This window comes from Zalophus californianus, chromosome 9, assembly GCF_009762305.2.
Source record: "Zalophus californianus isolate mZalCal1 chromosome 9, mZalCal1.pri.v2, whole genome shotgun sequence".
NCBI lineage: Eukaryota > Metazoa > Chordata > Mammalia > Carnivora > Otariidae > Zalophus > Zalophus californianus.
This window is the reverse complement of record NC_045603.1, coordinates 71769587-71796590: the sequence shown is the minus strand read 5'-3', so window position 1 is coordinate 71796590 and position 27004 is coordinate 71769587. Positions and strand designations below refer to the sequence as shown.

At 35.4% G+C, this 27004-nt stretch overlaps 2 protein-coding genes and 1 non-coding gene across 6 annotated transcripts in view; 1 reads left to right on the top strand and 2 right to left on the bottom strand.

Moving 5' to 3' along the window:
* The window catches only part of CNTN1 (contactin 1), a 381883-nt gene that overhangs the window by 170927 nt on the left and 183952 nt on the right, over positions 1–27004 (top strand). The window lies entirely within an intron of this gene.
* On the bottom strand, positions 2177–2461 carry LOC113921895 (non-histone chromosomal protein HMG-17-like). The gene has a single exon (XM_035729252.1). It carries the CDS (start codon positions 2453–2455, stop codon positions 2177–2179), a length of 279 nt encoding a protein of 92 aa, XP_035585145.1. The 5' UTR covers positions 2456–2461.
* LOC113923204 lies at positions 13406–13512 on the bottom strand. Its single transcript, XR_003520211.1, has one exon. It is a non-coding gene; the product is annotated as a U6 spliceosomal RNA (small nuclear RNA).

Sequence of the window (27004 nt, the reverse complement as noted above, 5' to 3'; positions counted from 1 at the left end):
ATTTTATGCTTGAAACTTCTAGTCACAAACTCATCTCTGAGCCAATTACTATGGCTAAAGGAATAGAATTATACAGATTTACCAGGTGTGGATCACAAGCCTATCCCTAAACCATAACTCCTATGGATAAAATAATTCAGTAATTTAATATTATGGCTGGCTGGGCATAGAACCTGTGTATTATTCCCCATATCCACATAAATAAGAATTGAGGAAGGGTTGTTTCCCAGAGGAAATTTTTTTTTTGTATTATGGGTTGAGAAAGAGAGACAGAAACAGACAGAGTACACCGAGTGCAATGTGGATTTTGGAGGCTGAAATCAATCCAAACATTTATTTAAGGTTGTTATATGATAGCAGTATGTAAAATGGATTGGAAGAAAGAAAGCCTGGTGACAGGAAGACCAAATACTATTGCTATAAATTGTATGAATTTGATCTATATAAATTGAAATAGAAAGAGTGCAAAATTTTTCAAGGTTAACTTGGTAGAACTTGTTGATTAATTAGCTATTGTTAGTGGTGATGATGATGATGAGCTTGGTGATCCATTAGCTGTTCCAGTTCAAGGTATTTTCATGGTTACACGTGATTTAGAGTTATACTGTGGCCCAGAGGTTCCCAAACTTTTTCAAATTACATCACCCTTAATATCCCAGTCATTTTTATTCATGGCACCCCTATACCAAAATAAATACCTAAGAGATCAGTTTAATAAGTACTTAAGTCTGAGAAATAATGTGGTTACATTTCACTTAAAAAAATTTTAAACACCCTGTGGGACCTCTGTTTTATAAACCACAGCTATAGCCATTTTCTTACAAAAATGGGTCATTACTTTTTAAGAATAATCAGGAAATCAAAAATAGATAACTTAAGATTTTCACAGTTACTAGTTTGGTAGCATTGTGTATAAAATATTACCACACTCATTCATATAGATCTTGAGTATGTGATTATTGTATATCATTTTGTCCAAATTTTGTCCAATTTGAATTCTGATTAATGGAGTCTGATTAGAAAGAAAATTTGATGGGGCGCCTGGGTGGCTCAGTTGGTTAAGTGACTGCCTTCGGCTCAGGTCATGATCCTGGAGTCCCGGGATCGAGTCCCACATTGGGCTCCCTGCTCGGCAGGGAGTCTGCTTCTCCCTCTGACCCTCTTCCCTCTCGTGCTCTCTCTCTCTCATTCTCTCTCTCTCAAATAAATAAATAAAATCTTAAAAAAAGAAAGAAAATTTGATAAACCTAATTTCACATTTCAGGCATTTGTAGCTGGGGAAAAATTGGCTTGTGTTCCATATATTCAGTTTAGACCATTTGCCTCCTTTGCACAATGTGATTTATTTTTGGGTATGTAAAATGATTTTTTTTCCAAGCCAAACTATATCCAGCTTTATTAAAGATCCTTTTCATACACAATCATGGTATTTTAGGCAGTACATGGGCAGACAATTGTCAACAATATACAACAACTTCCAAACTCCCTCTTCAGTGGACTACCAACATTAGAAAGCCACTGTAAAACCCAATGAAGTCTTCATGTGGTGCTCTGAATGGGGAAAAGTTTAGAATGAGGGTTGACAGTTCACACTTAGCATGTTGTTTAACAACTTTTCACAAGCTGACCCTGACCTTCAAGAAATGAAATGAAAATGGCAGAATTATCAATCTGAATATCCACAAGCTAAGAAAGGAACTCTTTTGAGGGACGCCATCTCAATGGTGACACTGTAAAGTCCAGATTGCCTGATATACTGGGAACCATTTATTGGGTTCAGGCTCCAACAGGTCTCTGGGTTTAAGGGAGTCAAGTCTATGTTGAAGACAGAAGAGGACATGAAAAATGAATTTTAGTTTTTCCACACCACCAAAGTGTTCATGCCAAGGTAGCTAATGCGTGTCCACATCAAGGAATCCATCCTCCTAGGAACCAAGAGGAAATTTCTCAAAACTGGAAGGGAAAGGTGTTTTTCCCTTGTATCAATCTAGCTTTGAATCAATCTGTTCTATTAGTGACATATGTCCTCCCAAAACAATGAAGTGTTCTGTGTGCTAATAACATAGCTTAAAAAAAACCACAAAATTCTGCATTTTTATAAAACTTAATTAAAAAAAAATAGTATTTCAAAGTGTACAGTCCCCAGAAGTACACAGTTATAAAAAATGCACACACTTCACTTGGCATCTCCAGCACTTTCAGCTTTCTGTGCTTGGTCTGTTTTGACATCTCTGTTTTCTGCAGGGTTATTCCCACCTTTGCCAGCATCAGCTTTCCCCTTTTTCCTTTTCCCTTTGGGTATCTTCTCTCCATTCTTTGCAGGGGCCTTTTTAGGCTTGGGCTCTGGCTTTGGAGGAACAGGTTTAGCCGATAACCTTGCAGATCTTCTCTGTGGCTCATTCTTCACCTTGGCTTTATCTCCTTTAGCACCCCCTTCAGGCTCTCTCTTGGGCATGGTGGCAATAGCACTGGATGGGGTGGGGAGTGGATACAGCAGCAGGTGGGTTTTGGCCAGTCTAGGGATCATTCTTGCCCCTTCTTCTTCACACTGCTCTGTGAAATGATTTTTATGGCATTTATAACTTACTGTGAATGATTAGAAAATAATTTTTTTGTGGGGAGGAGAAAGTTAGGAGATAGGAGCCTTATTACAATGGGCATCAGGTTGTCAGAGAGAAAGGGCACGGGGACAAGAAAGATACATAGAAATGGAGCAAAAATAACCTAAGATAAATATGGATCACTTCTCAATTTTCCAAGAATTAACCTTGATTATGATTGGATAAGTCAACAAAAGAGCTAAGTAAGTATCAGGCAAGTAGGCATACAGATATTTACAGAACAAGTTGAACTAGCAAGCATTTTGATATACTTCAAATTTTATTAGTGTTTCATTCTGATTATTTAGACATATGGGTTAAATAAATCTCATCAGTATATTTGTGCCTTTTCTTAATTTGATTCAAAGACTGTTACACAGGGGGTGCCTGGGTGGCTTAGTCTGTTAAGCATCTGTCTTCCGCTCAGGTCATGATCTCAGGGTCCTGGGATCGAGCCCCACATTGGACTCCCTGCTCAGCAGGGACTCTACTTCTCTCTCTCCCTCTCCCTCTGTGCTTTCTCTCTCTCAAATAAATAAATAAAACTTAAAAAAAAGGACTGTAAAACACAAGAAGAAACATGTCATTGACAATAATAAAAGTAGACAATTATAAAGCTGTGAAGAGTGAAAATAAATGGTATATGTCCTAGATATTTTTTGCTTTCAGATTCACTCTCCCGGATAATTCTTTATATACTGTCTGTAATGTGCAACACAGAAAACTGAGTGATTATTCTCTCTTCTAGGACCATAGGGATTAGTCCTTTCAGAGGACACAATCTTATGTGGACTTTTTTCACCTGTTGCTCACCCTTAAGGTCTGTGCCACACTTCATGGTATGTTAGAGCTCAAAATAGTATTCCACCTTCAGTAAGCCCATGTGATATACACGCCCTTCTGAAGGAAATATAAATACCAATACACACACACATATAATTTCTTTTTAAAATGCTTTGAATTCAACATAGTCATTATTTAGTATAAGTAACATAGTTTATAGTAAAATACATTTTAAAGGTTTTGACTTTTCATTTTGGGTTTGTATGGTTTCATTATTTAAACTTTACATTTGACTCATTATAGCAAATCTAGGTATAAATTAGTATATTTAAGATATTCCTGAAGATCATCTTTTATTAATTTATTCCAGAAACTGTAGTTATCACGTACTACATCACTTACTACATACTTGCTACAATACTGTGAGGGAAACAAAGACAGTATAGGGAACACTAACAATGCAGTGGTTTTCAATTCAGGTGATATGTTACCATCACCTGAGCAATTTTTAATCATTGCTCAAGACAGAATAACTGGGGTTTTCAACCTGGACATGGGTATGAGTCCCAGGTATTTCTAATTTTCATTCAAGGTAGAGAATGACTCGTCAAATGAGAAGTCTGCTCTTTTAAGTTAGAGGTATTCCTTAGATTCACTTGCTAATTATTTGGAGTCTTGAGAAAATAAGGATGATATAGTTATGGTATCTGTTCATTTTCAGTCCAAATCCTGACAATTAAAGGTATTACTGGAATCATAGGACTGTAAAAATGCAAATACATTTCCCCAAACTTAAAGCACAGGCATCATAGTGTTCCAAAGCAAATAAGAGAATTCTAGTGATTATAGAATTGATATTCCTTTTCTTCCTTTGCCACTGCCTGCTGACCCAATTCACATTGTTTATTCACAGGATAAGAGAGATGTTTTTAAGGATTCTCCACAGATAGGAGTGATTGATATTAAAAAAGACATTCTGGCTTTATGGATGCTGCTACAAAACACAGTTTGAAGATGAAATCCCCTACAAAGTTATCTTCCACCCTGCAACAAAAAAGTGTAGTGGTAGCATGTTTGGATGTAGAAAACAGGAAATAATCTATTAAATCTGTATCCAGAGAGAATCTTTTATTGATTTACTTAAAGAGCTTAATTTTAAACAGTTTTATTTATATTGCACTGAGACTTCCACATATTCTGTTATTTATTTGGGCAAGGATAAAATTGTATGCAAAAAATGATATATTGTCAAAATAATCACTTTTAAAAGAAATGCACATAAACATAAAAATAAACTTATCTTAATTTTTGCCTTATTTTCTATTAAAGTAATGTATCCTTAATCACAGGAAAATTTGGATAGTAGAAAATATAAAGAAGATAATAGAGATCACCCATAATGCCACACAGAAATAACCACATTTGGTATTATTATTTCATAATTTTATTTCTTTTTTTTAAAGATTTATTTATTTATTTGACAGAGAGAGAGACACATACACAGTGAGAGAGGGAACACAGCAGTGGGAGTGGGAGAGGGAGAAGCAGGCTTCCCACGGAGCAGGGAGCCCGACGTGGGGCTCGATCCCAGGACCCTGGGACCCTGGGACCATGACCTGAGCTGCAGGCAGACGCTTAACAACTGAGTCACCCAGGCGCCCCATAATTTTATTTCTTCTAGATACTCAGTAATGCTAGCTAAAAGCTTTTGAAGTTTAAGTTCTGAAATTCCCTTTCTTCTAGCAGATAAATTAGTTTAATCCATGTATATTTGTTGTAATTTATTGTGAACCTTGATGTATTTCTAAAACTTTGTCTTATTGTTTTACTGCCAATACTTTCTTCCCTCTTTCCTCTCCCTACCTTCTATTCAGTTGAGAATCTTTTGTATACCTTGCATTTTTGAGGTCATAATCTATTGTATTTAGTCCTGCTTTTTTACATAATAGTAAACTTTTTTGTGATTATGATTCTGATTATTATGATGCATAATTTTAAGGCCTGCCTGATATTTTATCATTTTACTTTATTATAATCTAAATAAATACAATTATTTCATTAGAATAGAGTTTTTATGGAGAATCACTGTATCAAAATGTCTGAGCTTTTTAAAAACCTTTCATGCATATTACTAAATTATTTTCTCAAAAGATTGTCTTGGTTACTGCTTCTTGTAGTGATATTAGAAAATATTAATCATTGCATCCATACCAGCAATGAATATTATTAATTTTAATGCTGTGAAAATTTGATTAAATAAAATATACATAGCATTTCTTAAAACTTGCATTTTTCGGTTTATTTTTTAATCATTCATTTTTTTCTTTCATGTATCTAATCATGTCTTTTATCAATTTATCTATTGTGATCTTAATATTTTTTCACATCTGTTGCTGTGAGCTCCATATAACTATGTCTGTAATCTTTTTGAAGCTTTTCCCCAGTTTATATTTTGACTTTTAGAAATTCATTAATAATTTTTAGTATATGCAATTTAAAAATTATCCTTTGTGTTTTCTTTTATTCAGAGATTGGTAAATGTTTTTCCTTTTCCTATTAGTTTAATTCATCTGAGTTTATATTGATGTATGAAGTGAGATTAGAATATTTATTGATTTTTCCAACTGTCTAATTGCTTATGTCCTTAATTATATCAAATATCATATCTTTATCTGTTGGCACTTTGACAAATGGAAAATATAAGCATTACATTATGAATGTAAGCCTGGGTTCAAATCTCAGTTCCCCTAGGTAATGACACCCTTATCTTGGGCAAATTGCTTAATCTATGTGCCTCAGTTATGTCATCTCTAAAATGAACACAAAGAAAGAGTCTGTATCACAGGATAATTATGAGGGGTATGGTATAATGATGTACTGTATGGTGACTAACATAATATAATGAAAATAAATAAATACATAAATAAATAAATAAAGTATATGACACATAGTAAATGCCCAGGAAATGTTACCTTTTATTGAATATGTTTATTCTTGGAAGAATATCACACTTTAATTTATGGAGCTTTATTTTATGGTTTTCTATCTACTAGGATTTTTCTCATTTTATTAGCCTTGAGAAACAATTTGGCACAGTATTTAAGCACATGAACTCTAGAGCTGAACTACCTGGGTATGAATCCTAACATCCAAACTAACTATATGACCTTGGGTAAATTGCTTTACATATTTGTTTTTTAATTTTTCTATCTGTAAAATTGAGATATTTATGTCATTTGGCTCAGAGATTTACTGTGAGGATTAAATATATGTAAAGTAGTTAGTAGTAAAAGTGTTGCTAGCATGAGCTATTATTTGTTTCAAAATGTTCTTAATATCCTTTTCATCCATTTTTATCCTCTAATGAAATTGAGACCTATTCTGTCAAGTTTAGAGAGATCCCATTTCTATTTTGATTTCAAGTATGTTGCTTTGGAAAAATTAATAATACTGAGTCTTCTTACCAAAGAAAAAGCTGTATTTCTCCAATTTTTCAATGCTTCTTTTAGATATATCAGTAAATAATTATAGTTTTAAAAAAATTTCACACTATCTATTAAGAATACTACTAAATAATTGTGTTTGATATTGTACATAAGGACTTTATTTTTCTTATTTCTAAGTATTTATTGTTAATACACAAGAAAACCATTGTTTGGTTTATATTTATCTTCTGTATAGCCACTTTGCTCCTAATTCTAGTATTTTACTTAAATCCATTTTCTTTCCTATTGTATATAATCCCATAGTATACAAATAATAGTTTTGCTTCCTCTTTTCTAATTGTTTAAAATCTGAGTTTTTACTTCATTTTGTACTGTATTTGCCTAAGCTTCCAGAATAATGATGAATTCATGTATTTAACAAATACTCAGTGGCTGTTTTCCATGTTTCAGTTTCCATGGAAAGCACTTGATAAATGGGATAAACCAACAGACAGCAGAGCCATGGGCCCTGTCCTTACAGAACTTTAAAACTAGTTTCATGGTCTTAACATAGTATCTATCAAATGTTGTGTGTGGGTTTGCGTTATTTGGAGATGTTATAGCTTTCATTAGATTATCAGAAAGAGTTTGTGATCATAAAAGGTTGAGAATCATTAGTCCTAATTTATGGTGATGTATTTAAGCCTTATTTATATTCTGATTAATTTTATTTCATAATGATTTAAATGTTCTTATTCCCTATTATAAACTTTATATATTTGAAAGTAACTATGGTCACATTATTAATTTCCTTAATGTATTCATATTTTAAAAATTACCCACATTCTAAAATATCAGTTATTACTTTTCCATAGGACTCTGTTAAAATAACCTACACATTATAAAGAAGACTCTCTATAGATACATTAGTTTAAATTTAAAAAAACAATATTTTAAGTGTTAAAAGACAATATTGAAAATACAATTCAAGTTACAAATTAGTCACCCATGATTTCTAAGAAACAAGGAATAAATTGGCTCATGGTTTGCAATCTTAATTTGTGATTATTTACTCTAGACTAAAGATTAGGTATTTAAATAAATGTGCTTAAGTGAAAAATAAACAAATAGGCTTGTGTGTGTTTGTTTGTTTGTTCTTTTGCCAGCAATTATTCTTTGCACATTTCTATTACCTGATTGCTAGGGAAGACAGCAGGACTTTCTCAGGGTTTGGTATAATGTCTACAGGAGCACTTTGTGACTTGAGAGAACAGAGTAAAGAGTCTAGCCAGCTGGGTGGCTCTCCACAAGCAAAACAAGGTTGAACAATGTGAGAGATGCCCACTCTTGAGGACAAAGAACAAGCCTCACTCCCCCACTGCCTCTCACTTTACCCCACAATAGCATGCCAGTAGGTATGCAGCCCTGGACCAGCAGATGAGTTGCTTCATGGAGCCAGTCATTTCAAATCCTTGAAAGTATTTTGAATGGAGCTATAAAAAGTTAAAGCATTGAACATTCCCTTCTCAAGTTATTATCTGTAAGGGTTCAATGTGCTATTTTAGGAAATTCACTTTCCATCTGTTTGCCTAATTTATTTACAAATAAACTAGAGAGATTTTTTTCAAAGGTTGAGGAGAAGTGGCTAGACTTGTAATTGGGATGATGGACCCTCACTGAATGGATTTTAGCCACAATGTGAAGAGGAAAAGACAAAGATAGTGGATGCTATGAGTGATTTAAAACAAAACGAAATTACCAAGACAGTTAAATATGACAGTACAGTTAGAATGTGATTGAGGAAAGAGAACAGGGCAACAGGTATATTCTTCCTTCTCTTTTCAGTCTCTTCAGTTTATCCCTTCAGGTGTTGTACAATAGTACATAATTATTATTTTTAGGTCAATGAAATAATTATACTCTAAAGGCATTTATCCATTCAAGGATTTAAAAAGTGTTCATTGAGCATTTCCTGTGTAAAGGCAGGTGGTAGCTTCTGGAGCTTTCCCTTTTGAAGCTTATAGACCAATGGGGGCATCATGCACTGATCATTGTTTAATCATAAAATGCAATACTTGTAATGAAAGAAAGGCACAGGGAACTATGAAAGTGCAATAGGAAAACCTGATTTCACTTGTGGATTGAGAGACAACTTCTCTAAGGAACGTTTAGGTTCCACTCTGAGAAATGCATATGTTAGACACAGAAAAGCATGTGATAAGCCAGCAGGAATTAGACAAAGCAGAACCTTGTGGCTCACATTAACACATTTATTATTATTATTATTATTTTAAATTTAGTGGGCCATAAATGGAGGAGGACCATATCATATTCCCAATATTAAAAACCACTGTAACTTCAGTTTGGGAATATTAAAAAGATCTGGAGATCAATAGTGGTGATGATTACACAACAATGTGAGTATACTTAATGCCACTGAACTATACACTTAAAAATGGTTAAAATGGTAAGTATTATGATGTACATATTTTACCACAATAACAAAATAATATACTCAATCTCTCTGAAAGTATGCCCTTACATGGATAATTATATTAACCATCTCAGCGTGTTATGATAGTATTAAAAGAGGTAATTCATGTAAAGAACTTGACAGATGCCTTGGCAGAGTTGAACTATTATATGTATTTTCCAATGATGAGGAGAATGCAGATGACCACTGTGCTGTGGATGAAGATGTTAGGATCCAAATACCATCATTTATTATCATTGGCAAGTAGTGTAACTGCTTAACTTCATTTTCTTGATTTGGTTTTTGGCATGAAAAGCAGTTACCTATACGTTATTGTGAAGGTGAAAGATATGTAAAACATATCTGCCCAGTATCTGGAAAGTAGTAGGTGTTCAACAAATAAGTAATTTCTTTTACTGGACTACTACTCATGGGATATTAATCCCTAAAACTATACAAAAATTATCAGTAAAATCACACACAAATATATCAGTTGTAAATTCTAAGAATAGGGTTCCTGGGTGGCTCAGTTGGTTAAGTGACTGCCTTCAGCTCAGGTCATGATCCTGGAGTCCCAGGATCGAGTCCCACATCGGGCTCCCTGCTCAGCAGGGGGTCTGCTTCTCCCTCTGACCCTCCCCCCTCTCATGTGCTCTCTGTCCATTCTCACTCTCTCAAATAAATAAATAAAATCTTTAAAAAAATAAATAAACAAATTCTAAGAATAATAAAGATACTGGACTAGTCCTGAAGTCATTTGTAAGGAGATGCTATGAGTATGTTTAATTCTGTAAGAAATCATATGCTATGAGTATGTTTAATTTTGTAAGAAATTGTCAACCTGTCTTTGAAAGTAGCTGTAGCATTTTTGCATTCCCACTAGCATTGAATAAGATTTCCAGTTGCTCCATACTCCTCACCAGCACTTCGTGTTGCCAGTGTTCTGGATTTGAACCATTCTAATAGATGTGTAGTGATATTTTCTTGTTTTGATTTGCAATTCCCTAATGACATGACATGTTGAACATCTTTTCATGTGCTTATCTGCCATCTGTATATCTTCTTTATCTTTTGCCCTTTTTTTAATTGGGTTGTTTTCTTGTTGTTGAATTTTAAGAGTTCTTTTTATATTTTAGATACTAGTTCTTTATCAAATATATCTTTTGCAAATATTTTCTCCCATTCTATGACTTTCCTTTTAATTCTCTTGATACTGTTTTTCAGAGCAGGAACTTTTATTTTAATGAAATCCAGCTTATCAATTATTTTCTCCAGGATTGTGCCTTTGTGCCTTTGGTGTTGTATGTACACAAGGTCACCTGGGTTTTCTCCTATGTTACTTTCTAGGAGTTTTGTAGTTTTGCATTTTACATTTAGGTCTGTGATCCATTTTATGAAGACTGTAAAGTCCATGTCTAAAGTCATATTTTGCATGTGGATATCCAGTTGTTCCAGCAACATTTGTTGAAAAGATGATCTTTGCTCCATTGTACTGCCTTTGCTCCTTTGTAAAGATCAGCTGACTATACTTAAGGGGGTCTATTTCTGGGCTCTCTATTCTGTTCCATTATTCTGTTTTTCTTTTGCTAGTATCACACTGTCTTGTTTACTATAGCATTATAGTAAGTCTTGAAGTCAGGTGGTGTCAGTCCTCTGTATTTGTTATTCTCCTTTAATATTATGCTGTAGTTTTTTTTTTTTTTCATTTTGGTGAGACTCATTTTTTTTTATTAACATATAATGTATTATTTGTTTCAGGGGTCCAGGTCTGTGATTCATCAGTCTTACACAATTCACAGTGCTCACCATAGCACATATTCTCCCCAATGTCCATCACCCAGCCACCCCATCCCTCCTACCCCCACCACCCCCCGCTCCAGCAACCCTCAGTTTGTTTCCTGAGATTAAGAGTCTCTTATGGTTTGTCTCCCTCTCTGGTTTCATCTTGTTTCATTTTTCCCTTCCTTCCTCTATGATCCTCTGTTTTGTTTCTCAAATTTCTCATGTCAGTGAGATCATATGATACTTGTCTTTCTCTGATTGACTTATTTCACTCAGCATAATACCCTCTAGTTCCATCCACATCATTGCAAATGGCAAGTTTTCTGGTTTTTGATAGCTGCATAATATTCTATTGTATATATATATATACCACATCTTTATCTATTCATCTGTTGATTGACATCTTGACTCTTTCCATAGTTTGGCTATTGTGGACATTGCTGCTATAAACAGTGGGGTGCACATGCCCTTTCAGATCCCTACATTTGTATCTTTGGGGTAAATACCCAGTAGTGCAATTGCTGGGTCATAGGGTAGCTCTAGTTTCACCTTTTTGAGGAACCTCCATACTGTTTTCCAGAGTAGCTGCACCACCTTGCATTCCCACCAACAGTGTAGGAGGGTTCCCCTTTCTCCACATCCCCGCCAACATCTGTCGTTTCCTGACTTGTTAATTTTAGCCATTCTGACTGGTGTGAGGTGATATCTCATTGAGGTTTTGATTTGGATTGCCCTGGTGCCGAGCGATGTTGAGCACTTTTTCATGTGTCTGTTGGCCATTTGGATGTCTTCTTTGGAGTAATGTCTGTTCATGTCTTATGCCCATTTCTTGATTGGATTATTTGTTCTTGGGGTGTTGAGTCTGATAAGTTCTTTATAGATTTTGGATACTAGCCCTTTATCTGATGTCATTTGCAAGTATCTTCTCCTATTCTGTCCATTGTCTTTTGGTTTTGTTGACTGTTTCCTTTGTTGTGCAGAAGCTTTTTATCTGTTTGAAGTCCCAATAGTTCATTTTTGCCCTTGCTTCCCTTGCCTTTGGCGATGTTTCTAGGAAGAAGTTGATGTGGCTAAGGTCGAAGACGTTGCTGCCTGTGTTCTCTTCAAGGATTTTGATGGGTTCCTGTCTCACATTTAGGTCTTTCAACCGTTTTGACTCTATTTTTGTGTGTGGTGTAAGGAAATTGTCCAGTTTAATTCTTCTGCATGTGGCTGTCCAATTTTCCCAAAACCATTTGTTGAAGAGACTGTCTTTTTTCCATTGGACACTCTTTCCTGTTTTGTCAAAGATTAGTTGACCTTAGAGCTGAGGGTGCATTTCTGGCTCTCTGTTCTGTTCCATTGATCTATATGTCTGTTTTTGTGCCAGTACCATACCGTCTTGATGATTACAGCTTTGTAATACAGTTTGAAGTCTGGAGTTGTGATGCTACCAGCTTTGCTTTTCTTTTTCAACATTCCTCTGGCTTTTCAGGGTCTTTTATAGTTCCATACAAATTTTAAGATTATTTGTTCCATTTCTGTGAAAAAAGTTGATGGTATTTTGATAGGCATTGCATTGAATGTGTAGATTGCTCTAGGTAGCATTGACATCTTCACAATATTTGTTCTTCGAATCCATGAGCATGAACGTTTTTCCATTTCTTTGTGTCTTCCTCAATTTCTTTCATGAGTATTCTGTTGTTTTCTGAGTACAGATTCTTTGCCTCTTTGATTAGATTTATTCCTAGGTATCTTATGGTTTGGGGTGCAGTTGTAAATGGGATTGATTCCTTAATTTCTCTTTCTTCTGTCTTGTTGTTGTTATATATAAATGCTAGTGATTTCTGTGCATTGATTTTATATCCTGCCACTTTACTGAACTCCTGTATGAGTTCTAGCAGTTTTGGGGTGGAGTCTTTTGGGTTTTCCACGTAAAGTATCATATCATCTGCAAAGAGTGAGAGTTTGACTTCTTCTTTGCCGATTCGGATGCCTTTTATTTCTTTTTGTTGTCTGATTGCTGAGGCTACGACTTCTAGTACTATGTTGAATAACAGTGCTGTTAGTGGACATACCTGCCATGTTCCTGACCTTAGGGGAAAAGCTCTGTTTTTCCCCATTGAGAATGATATTGCCTGTGGGTTTTTCATAGATGGCTTTTATGATATTGAGGTATGTACCCTCTAGCCCTACACTGTGAAGAGTTTTAATCAGGAAAGGATGTTGTACTTTGTCAAATGTTTTTTCTGCATCTACTGAGAGGATCCTATGGTTCTTCTTCTTTTATTAATGTATTGTATCACATTGATTGATTGGAAGATGTTGAACCAACCTTGGTGAATAATCCTTTAATGTACTGTAATAATATGGGACACTTCACAAATTTGTGTGTCATCCTTGCACAGGGGTCATGCTAATCTTCTCCATATCATTCTGATTTTAGTATATGTGCTGCCAAAGCAAGCACTCTCCTTTAATATTGTTTTGGTGATTTTGGTTCTATTACCTCTCCATCTAAACTTTAGAATTGGTTTGTCAACACACAAAATAACATAAGATAACTTGCTGGGATTTTGATTGGGATTGTATTGAATCTATAGATCAAGTTGGGAAGAACTGATGTCTTGACAATGTTGAATCTTCTACCTTTTTACCTTTGCATGAAAATTTGCTAAGGGCACCTGGGGGGTTCAGTCAATTAAGCATCTGCCTTCGGCTCAAGTCATGATCCCAGGGTCCTGGGATCGAGCCCTACATCAGGCTCTTGCTCAGTGAGGAGCCTGCTTCTCTCTCTCCCTCTGCCTCTCCCCCCTGCTCATGCTCTCTCTCTCAAATAAATTAATAAAATCTTTAAAAAAAGAAAATTTCTCCCTCTGCCTGCTGTTCTGCCTACTTGTGCTCTCTCTGTCAAATAAATAGATAAAATCTTTTAAAAAAAGTAATCTTTGCAAAGAAATCTTAAAAAAAAGAAAATTTGCTAAAATACTTGTTTAATGAAAGAATAAATTGAACTCTTCCATACCATAGCCATATCTCAAGAGTTTATCCTCTTTCTGCAGCTTAGTTCTAGCCGAATAACCAGCTGGCTGATAAAGTTAAATATCTAACACTAAGAAGTTGCCTCTTTGCATTAGGCCAGTCTGAAGATAAAGGATGCATAGATTAGACAGATGCAATTACCAGAAGGTGGCAGGAAGGACATAACTACAGTGTAGCTGAGCTTATCATAGGTTAAAAAAACTATGTCACTGTGTACACCCTAAATATGTTGTGATCAATGGGGGTTTTCAGCTTTATAAAATAATATGTATGTTTCCTGGAAACAAACTGAGGGTTACAGAAGGGATGGGGTAGAGGGATAGGGTAGCTGGGTGATGGCTATTAAGGAGGGCATGTGTTGTGATGAGCACTGGGTGTTATACACAACTAATGAATCATTGAACACTACATCAAAGAGTAATGATGTACTATATGTTGGCTAACTGAACGTAATAAAAAAATAAAATAAAATAATATGTATGTTCTAGATGAGTCAGGGGAGTTTCTTATTTTCAGCAAAACATTAGGTACTGACTCCTATTCAAATAAAAATACTAATTGCCAAAATTGAAATGGAATCATTCCCAGAGGAGACACACCAACAGGAGATGATAGAACCATAATTAAACAATCATTACTATTTTAAAGAAAGATGAGTACCTATAGTAATTCACAAACCTCCTGTGTGTACATTAGGAATAATACCTGATTTAGTTAAGATATTTTCCATTGATAAAAATACTGATTATATTGGGGGGATGTAACTTATTCCACAACTCTTAGTTTATTTTTTTTAATTATGTTATGTTAATCACCATACATTACATCATTAGTTTTTGATGTAGTGTTCCATGATTCATTGTTTGCGTATAACACCCAGTGCTCCATTCAATACATGACCTCTTTAATACCTATCACCAGGCTAACCCATCCCCCCAACCCATCTCCCCTCTAGAACCCTCAGTTTGTTTCTCAGAGTCCATAGCCTCTCATCGTTCGTCTCCCCTTCCGATGTACCCCCCTTCATTTTTCCCTTCCTACTATCTTTTTTTTCTTTAAGACATAATGTATTATTTGTTTCAGAGGTACAGGTCTGTGATTCAACAGTCTTACACAATTCACAGCGCTCACCATAGCACATACCCTCCCCAGTGTCTGTCACCCAGGCACCCCATCCCTCCCACCCCCCACCACTCCAGCAACCCTCAGTTTGTTTCCTGAGATTAAAAATTCCTTATATCCGTGAGATCATATGATACATGTCTTTCTCTGATTGGCTTATTTCATTTAGCATAATACCTTCTAGTTCCATCCGCATCGTTGCAAATGGCAAGATTTCGTTCCTTTTGATGGCTGCATAAAATTCCATAATTTTATGGAATTAATTAATTAATTAATTAATTAAAAAATTAAAAAAATTAATTTTTTTTAAATTTTCTTCTGTATCCATTCATCTGTTGATGGACATCTTGGCTCTTTCCATAGTTTGGCTATTGTGGACATTGCTGCTATAAACACCGGGTGCATGTAGCCCTTCAGATCACTACATTTGTATCCTTGGGGTATATATCCAACAGTGCAATTGCTGGGTTGTACGGTAGCTCTATTTCCAACTTTTTGAGGAACCTCCATACTGTTTTCCAGAGTGGCTGTACCAGCTTTCATTCCCACCAACAGTGTAGGAGGGTTCCCCTTTCTCCGCATCCTCGCCAATAGCTGTCATTTCCTGACTTGTTAATTTTAGCCATTGTGACTGGTGTGAGGTGATACTCATTGAGGTTTTGATTTGGATTGCCCTGGTGCCGAGCAATATTGAGCACTTTTTCATGTGTCTGTTGGCCATATGGATGTCTTTTTTGGAAAAATGTCTGTTCATGTCTTCTGCCCAGTTCTTGATTGGATTGTTTGTTCTTTGGGTTTAGAGTCTGATAAGTTCTTTATAGATTTTGGATACTAGCCCTTTATCTGATATGTCATTTGCAAATATCTTCTCCCATTCTGTCGGTTATCTTTTGGTTTTGTTGACTATTGTCAACAAAAGCTTTGTTGTGCAAAAGCTTTTCATCTTGATGAAGTCAGAATAGTTCATTTTTGCCCTTGCTTCCCTTGCCTTTGGAGATGTTTCTAGGAAGAAGTTGATGCGGCTAGGGTTGAAGAGGTTGCTGCCTGTGATCTCTAGGATTTTGATGGACTCCTGTCTCAAATTTAGGTCTTTCATCCATTTGGAGTCTACTTTTGTGTGTGGTGTAAGGGAGTGGTCCAGTTTAATTCTTCTGCATGTGGCTGTCCAATTTTCCCAACACCATTTGTTGAAGAGACTGTCTTTTTTTCCATTGGACACTCTTTCCTGTTTTGTCAAAGATTCGTTGACCATAGAGCTGAGAGTCCATTTCTGGGCTCTCTATTCTGTTCCATTGATCTATGTGTCTGTTTTAGTGGTGTATGGAAAGCTTGCAGGGAACAAAAGCTACCAAGAGCAAACCCGAGTAGATTGCTTAGCCCAGCCCCTGGCAAAGGTGGGGCAATTCCTCCTGGGGCAAAGACATTTGAGAACCACTGCCCCTCCCCCAGAAGATCAGCAAGAATAGCCAGCCAGGACCAAGTTTACCAATCAATGAGAACAGCAGAACTCCAGCACTAGGGGAATACAGCACATAGAATTCATGGCTTTTTTTTTCCCCCAATTCTTTAGTCTTTCAAAGTTAATTTTTTTAAATTTTCTTTTTTCTCCTTCTATTTTTATTTGAATTTGAATGTTTCCCTTTTTCAACCAACATCTTTCTTTTTTTTTTGATGTAGTGTTCCATGATTCATTATTTGTGTATAACACCCAGTGCAACCAACATCTTATCAATCCCTTTTTAAAAAATCTTTTTTATTTTTCATTTTTAGAGTCATATTCTATCTCTTCATTGTAGTTAACCTTATTTTTGGTATATATAAGTTGTTCTCTCTTTAAAATTTTGGGATACAGTTTCTTCTAACAAAATATACCCTAAATCTCTAGTGTATGGCTTTGTTCTAGTCTTCTGCCTGATCACATTCTCTCCTTTTTTTTTTAATCTCTCTTCTTTCCTTTTCAACCAACTTCTTACCAATTCCTTTTATAAAATCTTTTATAATTTTCATCTTTACAGTCATATATTCCATCCCCTTATTGTATTAACCCTTATTTTTGTACATATATAAGTTTTTCTTTTTTAAAATTTTGGGAGGCATTTTCTTCTAAGAGAACAAAATATGCCCAAAATCTGGTGTGTGGTACTGATCTATTCACCAGCCTGATCATATTTGATCATATTCTTTTTTTTTCTTTTTCTTTTTCCTTTTCTTTCCCTTTCTTTTCCCCTGGTTTCAGGTCTCTTCTGATTTGTTTAGTGTATATTTTTCTGGGGTCGTTGTTACCCTGTTCACATTTTGTTCTCTCATTCATCTAGTCTCTTCTGGACAAAATGACAAGATGGAAAAAAATCACCTCAAAAAAAAGAACAAGAGGCAGTACCACTGCCGGGGACCTAATCAATACAGACATTAGCAAGATGTTGGAACTAGAGTTCAGAATGATGATTTTAAAGATACTAGCTGGGCTTGAAAAAAGCATGAAAGACATTAGAAAAACCCTTTCTGGAGAAATAAAAGAACTAAAATCTAAACAAGTCGAAATCAAAAAGGCTATTAGTGAAGTGTAATAAAAAATGGAGGCTCTAACTGCTAGGATAAATGAGGCAGAAGAGAGAATTAGTGATATAGAAGACCAAATGATGGAAAATAAAGATGCTGAGAAAAAGAGAGATAAACAACCACTGGATCACGAGGGCAGAATTCGAGAGATAAGTGATACCATAAGATGAAACAATATTAGAATAATTGGGATCCCAGAAGAAGAAGAAAGAGAAAGAGGGGCAGAAGGTATATTGGAGCAAATTATAGCAGAGAACTTCCCTAATGTGGGGAAGGAAACAGGCATCAAAATCCAGGTGGCACAGAGAACCCCTCTCAAAATCAATAAAAATAGGTCAACACCCCAACATCTAATAGTAAAACTTACAAGTCTTAGAGACAAAGAGAAAATCCTGAAAGCAGCTTGGAACAGGAGGTCTGTAACCCACAATGGTAGAAACATTAGATTGGCAACAGACCTATCCATGGAGACCTGGCAGACCAGAAAGGACTGGCATGATATATTCAGAGCACTAAATGAGAAAAATATGCAGCCAAGAATACTATATCCAGCCAGGCTGTCATTGAAAATAGGAGAGATAAAAAGCTTCCAGGACAAACAAAAACTAAAAGAATTTGCAAACACGAAACCAGCCCTACAAGAAATATTGAAAGGGGTCCTCTAAGCAAAGAGAGAGCCTAAAAGTAACATAGACCAGAAAGGAACAGAGACAATATACAGTAACAACTCTTAGTTTCTTAAGAAGCTCACTTTTACAAGGGCAATAGTTTTTCAACCCAAAATATTTAACTTTTTAGTTGACCTGACTGTGACACAGTTTGCCGCATCTTATTATATAATGTATTTAAAAAGAAATATAAAAGGCAGTACATGGTGCTTTTGTTTTTGCTGGAATGTTGAGAGTCAAAGAGGTTCAATTTAGCAGAATATAAATCATTACAAATTCTTCCCAAAAATTCAAGACACACTAAACAAATGGAACTCAAAAATGAGAACAACTGGCGAGTGAATAAACAAAAGAATGATGGGGTTGAAAGCAAAATGTATCTATTGATAGAAAAAATACTTATTAAAAGACCAAAAATATTAAGCAGGAATATCCTGGTTATTATTATTATTAAAAATTTCAGATATAATTCAAATATAAATAAAGAATGAATGGTCACTTAGATAATTCATGTTAAAATATTTATTTTGCCTAAAGTTTACTGCTTAACTGCATAACCTTTTTTTTTTCACCTTAACTGTGGAGATCATTTTATCATTTCTGTATAGTCATGTAAGGAGTTTAATTTTCAAGCTAAATCAAAATTGCTTAAAATGTTGATGATTTAAGATTTGGGGATTTAAATATGGACATATTGAATTCAACCCTGATACTTTATTGAATAAGACTAAAAGTCTTTTAGTAGCCTTAATAAGTCTTATGCATTCAAAATTAGCTCACAAAAATAAGAGAGGATGAATTACTGCATTCTCAAACCTATGAGTTTCTAACATCTTTACTCTAAGGAACTGAAACTACAGTAGTGATATTTCTTAAATCTTTGAAACACCAAGCAACATTTTTAAAAATCTGTTTTAATTCAGCAGGGATTTTTGAGCCAAAGCCAAAAGTATTTCTTCTAAACTCATAGAAACTTGAAGAAAGTAAATAATTCTGGGAATTGAGCAAAGGGCTGCAGGGCTCCTGCCAGTAAGTACAGCTGTCACTGCTTTCTTCCCTTATTTTTTTAGTTAGTGAGGGGGCCATGTTGGGGGAAAAATCATTTCGGGTTTATATTTCTGCTGTTTATTTTATTTTCCTTTCATTTTTCCATTGCATAAGTCAAATTGACTTGGAAGTTTTACCTGTTATTGGGCTTCACATGTTATCTCTAGGAAATCAACCTATTCCCAACCCCAACACCCTCCATATTCTGTTCTCATTTATTCAGATATTTACTTGGTATTGCCCCTTGGATGTATAAGGGGAAACTGAAACCTACCACATATTCAAAACTAAATCTCTGGTCTACTCACTTTTTCACCAAAACACTGCTTCCCCTTTGCCAAGTGGCAGTGCCTTCCAAACCAATGGGCAAGTCAAGAGGGGAGAACTCACCTCTGACCTCCTTCCTTTCCCGCACCTCCTACTTTCAAACTGAGTTTATTTCTCACAGTTCCGGAGCCCCCTTGAAGCTTGGGTCTGTTGAATCTCTAAGGACCTAACACAGGGTACAGGATAGATCCTTAAATATTTTTAAACAAATCAAATTGCCTACATAACTGTTTCTACATTTGCTAACTAAATTACCGATTTTATATATCTACAGCGCAAATTGTATTGGCAACTGCACAGCATTAGAGAATCCATTAGATCTTGGAAGAGAAATGGTGTCATATCATTCCTCCCACTTGTAGAAATGCATGGAATTATGCTCAATCCAATGTTAACTGTTTAAAGCAAATCTTGTGCTTAACAGCTTCTAAATGAAGGCAGTTACATAGACATTCACAGGTGTGGTGCTTTTTCTTTTAATTATCAGTTTCTTCTATGACATATCTTCAGTGCCATTGAATACACACATACCCACTCACATGCACATGCACACACATGTATTTATTGATCACACACGATGCAAAGTATTTAAGCCCCAATAGGAATATGAAAATATATATAAGTCATGTTCTTTTTCCTCAATAATTTCTAATCTAGCTAGAGGTGAAGAGGCACTAATACAGGTATCTTGTGTACATTTTTCATGTAATTCTCACAAGTACATATTAATATTTCCATTTGCCAATTGTTGATATAACTTGCCCAAATGAAATAGTCATGTGAAAGAATTCTGACTGCATCTACACTCTTGTGTTTAATCTCATTGCCTTTTGATAATATAAAAATTTAAAATGGTCTTACCATATGCCCAGACTTTCCAGGACAGTTTTATAGTCAGATGTTCTGCTATACTTATCCTCATAAGCCATCAAGACCTGTCAAAATACCAAATTTTGGCAAAGAAAACACTTCTCCAAAATAATTTTTTTCTCAACCCCTGAAATTGTCTTCAAATATGTTTTCTAATAAAGTGTCCCTATATTCAGCTGGAAGTGGCTTTGCATTTGAAAGGTAAGCAAGAACCTGATAATAAGGAATCCATGAGTGAGTCAAACAGCTCACTCCATGATTTTATTTATTTATTTTTAAAGATTTTATTTATTTATTTGACAGAGAGAGTGGGAGAGGGAACACAAGCAGGGGGGAGTGAGAGAGGGAGAAGCAGGTTCCCTGCTCAGCAGGGAGCCTGATGCTGATGGGGGGCTCAATCCCAGGACCCTGGGATCATGACCTGAGCTGAAGGCAGATGACTGAGCCACCCCGGAGCCCCTCATTCCATGATTTTAGACAATGGGGAAAACCTCATATGAGGTTGCCAGAGGATAGACTTTTCTATAAAGATAAATCTTGATTTAGGTCTTGAAATATAGAAGAGATGTGTTTTCTCATCCATAAACTGAGGTTAATAATAATAACTACATCATTGGTTCATATGAATATTACTTAATATTTAAGCTTCTAGAACAGAGCCTGGCTTGCAAGTTGACTGATGATGGAGTGTGTTTATCTTAACTATTAAACTAAGGACTATATAATTAATCTTTTAATATCTATAATATTTCTAATGATAATTATAATTATAGTATATACGATTAAAAAGTATAATATATACTATAATTATGATTTCTATAACCTAGTATAATATATAGTATAACATATAAAATAGATAATTGATATTTGTTGAATGAATTAGGAAATGATGGTGTATCATTGACAAATTTTGGGGCAGGGAGTACAAGAGAGTTAACTTCTTTGAAGATCACATTAAATTTTGTAGTATTCACTGAGCTTCAGATATTTCGATATATGTTCATTAAAATAATAAACTTATGGCACAGATTACTCTTGGTAACAGGGATCAGGGATAGATCCAGTGAGATTGCTCTGATCCTTGTGCCTAACTAAACTTTAAGTTTCTGAAGTTTGAGAATTTGTCTCCACTTTTGTTACCAAACTGGTGTTCATCTGCGTTCTTTCATATAGTAGGTACTTAATAAATACTTGTTTGATAAGACTTACATTTGATACAAAGAAATAATTACTTATGTTAAGAGAGAATAAAGTTCTTATCAGAAACTGGAATCCCTCTCCCTTAGATTTCAGTTTTTGCATCAGCCACATCTTTGTTCTGAAATTATATATAAATGGAGGGATGTATCCACTCTTATCTTATTGGAAACTTATTATTTGATACAAATTTGAGTAAAAAGGGATAAAGCTCTTTGTACAGCTCAAGACCATGTTGTTGCTGGCTGTAAATCTGAAACCTCCACATAAGGGCATCAAAATACAGGAGTTAGGGAGCTTCCTCAATATCTCTTCTGTCAATGGAACCATGAAAAGGAGACTGAAGAACAGAGTGTTCATCAACCAAAGCACTTAGGATTAAAGAGAATGATGATAGTTTCTTGCAGAACAGTTCAGCAAGGGAAACTCACTCACTGCCTGTGGAAGGAACCAAAAGTTCAACACTTGGCATTTAAGTTTCCCTAATTTGATTACACGCTTCTTCCCACTTATATTTTTCTAATGCTTGCTCCCATGAGTTCATGCCCCAGCCATATTAAACTCTGGAGAGTTGTCTGAATTTAACCTTTACTTTCCTACTTTATGCTTTTACTATTGCCACTTCCTTCTGCTTGCATAGATCTGCCTATCAAATACAGACCAATAATTTGCGTTTAGTAATTACTCCATAAATGTATTCAACAGACGTTAATTGAGTGCCTTCAGTGTGTAAGGCTTTGCATTAGGCAATATGGAGTATAGAAAAAGGAATGAGACAAGCTGCTGTTGAGACATTTAAAACTAGAAAGTCTCTCACTGAATATATATCTTTGATTTACCAATATGTTTGCTGCTACTACAAAATGTCGTGACTTGGTAGGTGCTTCATAAATATGCATGGCATGAATGAATAATTAAAATTACCACCCAGCTACCTTTATGATTACATTATTTTATAATCTTCAAAGAAAATGAAACAAATTTCTTGGTCTTTGAATAGCACGCATTAAAAACTGATAATCTCATTAAATAGCACAAATATTATATGTGTTTCAAAAATGAGTACTTGTGGAATTGTTTAATAGAATTGAAGTGCATTTAAAAAATAATTCTCTTATATTGTTTCTAGCTATAGGGGCTTAAATTATTTTGGGAGGAATCACGCATCAATTTAAGTACTGATACAATGACTTATAGCTAGTGACTCTTCTCTGTTGTTTAAAAAATAGAATGTCAAAGGTTATATCCTTCTCCTTCCTTCTGTGTGGTATCTCTCTTAACCTGAACAGCAGCTGATAGGAGATATAAGATCATCAGACTTGTTCTTTCATCATGGGTGGGTGTCTTGTCAAAAGACAGTACGAAATTTTATGTGCTTTTAGGTTGGTGGGGTAGAACAAACACCTGCTCTTTTACATGCAAAACATACAGATATTGTGCAGGAAGAAGCAGCTCTGACATCCTGAACCTTTGCAGTTGCATTAGGGAGCATGGCTTCAAGTGGGGCTTCAGAAAGCAGAGTGGCGGTAACAGTGAAGCCTTTTTATTAGACATGACCATCTCTACAGAGGAATAAAGTTATACAAAGGAGAGATTACAGCCCAGGAAGGCTTTAAAACTCCCAGTGTAAATTGAGTGAGTGTTTCAATCTGGTATGGTTTCTTCCCAGGTTTTGTTCTTTTGTGAATGTGTGGGAGAGCAAAAGGGAAAGAAGTTTGAAAGTTCTGTCCTGCTGGCATGGGAATTTTTTTTTTTTTCTGCTGTCAAAGACTTATTAAATCCTGTTTTGGATTGTTAGATGTGAATCACAGGGAAGGTATCATGGAACACATTTCTTTGTAGTAGTACAGCCATCTCGGATCAGTTTGAACTGCCGTTTGGGCAACAAGACAAGTTAACAGCACATTCAGTCATGTCATTATAGTCCAACAGGTCTCATTTAACAGTAGGAACCCTTCCAGGTAGTAGTCAAAGTGATATATCAAAACGCCTTATTCATTATGACATAGTAAAGTCAATCAGATGTAGACATACAGGACACACAATTCTCACCCAGACCAAATGCCACAAGAAAGTATGGTGCAGACATAATTTCAAGAGGTAAATTATTAAATGTTGCATACCTTCTGATATTTAGATTGTACTGGTTAAAAATGTGGCCTTATGAATTCAGAAAACATTTGATTGTTCTCTGTGAGTATTGGAAATATTCTGACCTTCACTTAATATACTTAATACAATAGTTTTTGAACTTTAGTATGCTTACAAATTACCTGGGAATCTTGATTAAAATGTAGATACTTGGGTTATTTTCCCAGAGACTCTTTCTTGGGAGTTTCTCAGAAATCTATTTTTTTTAACAAGTACATCCAAATGCTGTTAAGGTAGGTGGCCCCTAGCCTATATTTTGGGAAGCAGTAACAGCATTTTGAAAAATATGTTGATCATCAAATATACAAAATATCCTTTCTTGTAATCTAGAGCAAGGATAAATTCTAAGTATCTTTTAAAAAATAAACAGTGAAGAGTATAGGGCTTAAATCTGTCTGGAGTAGAAGGATTCACACCCCGGCTCTGTGTATCTTTGGGCAATCCACATGATCCTCATGACTCAGTTCATCTCTAAGAATCTCAGAGACATTTGGTAGGATCAGATGAGATGATCCATAGATAAGTGATTTGTAAAAATTTTAGCACATATGCTTGTTGTTGCTCCTTTACTGTCCCCATTAGCTGAGGTTACTTTGTTACCTTCGTCACTCCTACTCATTATTTGGCTCCATTCAGTTGCTTCCACTGATCCTTTAGGCAAATCATTGACAACACAAGGATTATCAGTTCTGCCTCCCAGTCCCCTTCTAAACTTGTACTAAAACCCACCTGTCGTGGGCACCTGGGTGGCTCAGTTGGTTAAGCGACTGCCTTCGGCTCAGGTCATGATCCTGGAGTCCCAGGATCGAATCCCGCATCGGGCTTCCTGCTCGGCAGGGAGTCTGCTTCTCCCTCTGACCCTCTTCCCTCTCGTGCTTTCTATCTCTCATTCTCTCTCTCTCTCAAATAAATAAATAAAATCTTAAAAAAAAAAACCCACCTGTCGTATTTCACCTTGTATTTGATATTCATCTGTTATTGTGAACACCAATTCTTTGCCAAAAGTAGCACTATATTTAAAGTAGAATGAAATATGTATTTGCCCTTGAGTAATAAACTGATTCATATTAATACACTGATAGGAAAGAAGTTGAGTGGAATCTCATGAATATATGTTTGAGTTTTAAATCTTGCTTGATAAAACAGCTCCTGACTGAATCAATAATTCATTGACTGAATCAATAATTCTTGGAATTGCAAATACTTAAAAAATCATATTGCCTGATTTGTTCATGATTACCATCTCCATTTTCCATTAGTAGCTCAATTTTATAATTTCAAGCAAAATAATTGGGTAGAATTGGCACCATGTCATTTTTATGGGAGCATAGGGGGGGATAGTTTGGAATCAGCAGGGCCTTTCTGCATTTTCTCAAATTTCAAGAGATACCTAACCATATATACATATATTCCTAAAATGTGGAAGAAAATATATGTAGGACTTTCCATTTACTACCTAAAAGCAATGGTTTCCTGAAACTGTCTCAATGAATAAGCATGACTATATCAATTATAGTCTTGTATGACATCATTGGCTTAAATTAGCCTGTGAAAAATAATGTGCTATAAATATCACAAACAGGGGATCTACTATTTTTTTAAGTTCCTCTGCATGTATTACATGATTTTAAAAATAAATGCGTAATTAACTTAATCATAAATCCAATTATCTAAAAATGTGAGTAGTTCAATTGTTCTATAAAATGCAGGCTGTGCTGTCAGCACTCAAGTAATATCCATATCTTCAAAACGCCTTCAGATTTTTTTTTCTCGGCAGACTCTAAGTCATATTTCACAATCTGGTGATGTTATGTTTATTGAAATGTTTTGAAATGTATTGTATCGCTCCTCCTTGTACATACACTGCGCACAAAATCGAGTGGTGGGCTGTTTCAGGGACTAAGATGGTTGCAATCCAAAGAATATTATGCTCTACCCACCAGTGGAGCAATATATATGACTGTTCTGAGAAAGGATACTGTTTATGATTATTTTCAGAAAATGGGGTGTTTTCCTCGAGTATGTGCTCTTATTCTTTGGCTTCGAACAGCAAGTTCTTCAAAAAGTTTTACTAATTATATTTGATCATAGCAGTAAGCTGCTACAATGTTGTTAATGACTTTGCAGAAAAACTTTTGAACTGAGATAATAATAATTTGATGATAGAATTTAAGGAAGCCAATGTGAGGCTGGGGAAGACCATCTAAAGTAGGCAGTCATTCAGCTAGAGGCAGATGTGTCACCTATGTTTAAATTATATTTCATCTGAAAATTAATTGGAGAGATAGAATATTGATATGAAGATGTTTCATGGACTTAACACTTAAATATATAATAGGCCCTTTATAAAGGGGTAGTGTTTTTTGAGTTCCAAAACTAATTTTGTTTCTGGAAGATTTAACTTTTCCACTTTAATATTTACTTCTTTTTTTTAAGATTTTATTTATTTACTTGACAGAGAGAGATACAGCACGAGAGGGAACACAAGCAGGGGGAGTGGGAGAGGGAGAAGCAGGCTTCCCGCTGAGCAGGGACCCTGATGCGGGGCTCGATCCCAGGACCCTGGGACCATGACCTGAGCCGAAGGCAGATGCTTAACGACTGAGCCACCCAGGCGCCCCAATATTTACTTTTATTATGTACATATGTTGTAGGGTTTTTACTTACACATATACATACATGCACACATGTATCCAAATCCATACATGTGTTAGTATTCACAATCCTGTGCAGAAGGAACTTGAATTTCCATTTTCCAGACTGGGTGACTGACCGCTCAGGAAGATTAAATGACTTGTTTAGCAGAGGCAGAATTTCATAATGAGTCTGAGGATAAATGTCCCCTGCTCTTAAAATGTAGAGTAGGAGATATTGGTGTCTTTTCACCTGGACTAATCTGTGTTCAATTCCAATAAGCTTTCTCTAACTGTTTTCTGGAAATAGTACTTTATAACAAATGTTTCTCAGAAATAAAATGAA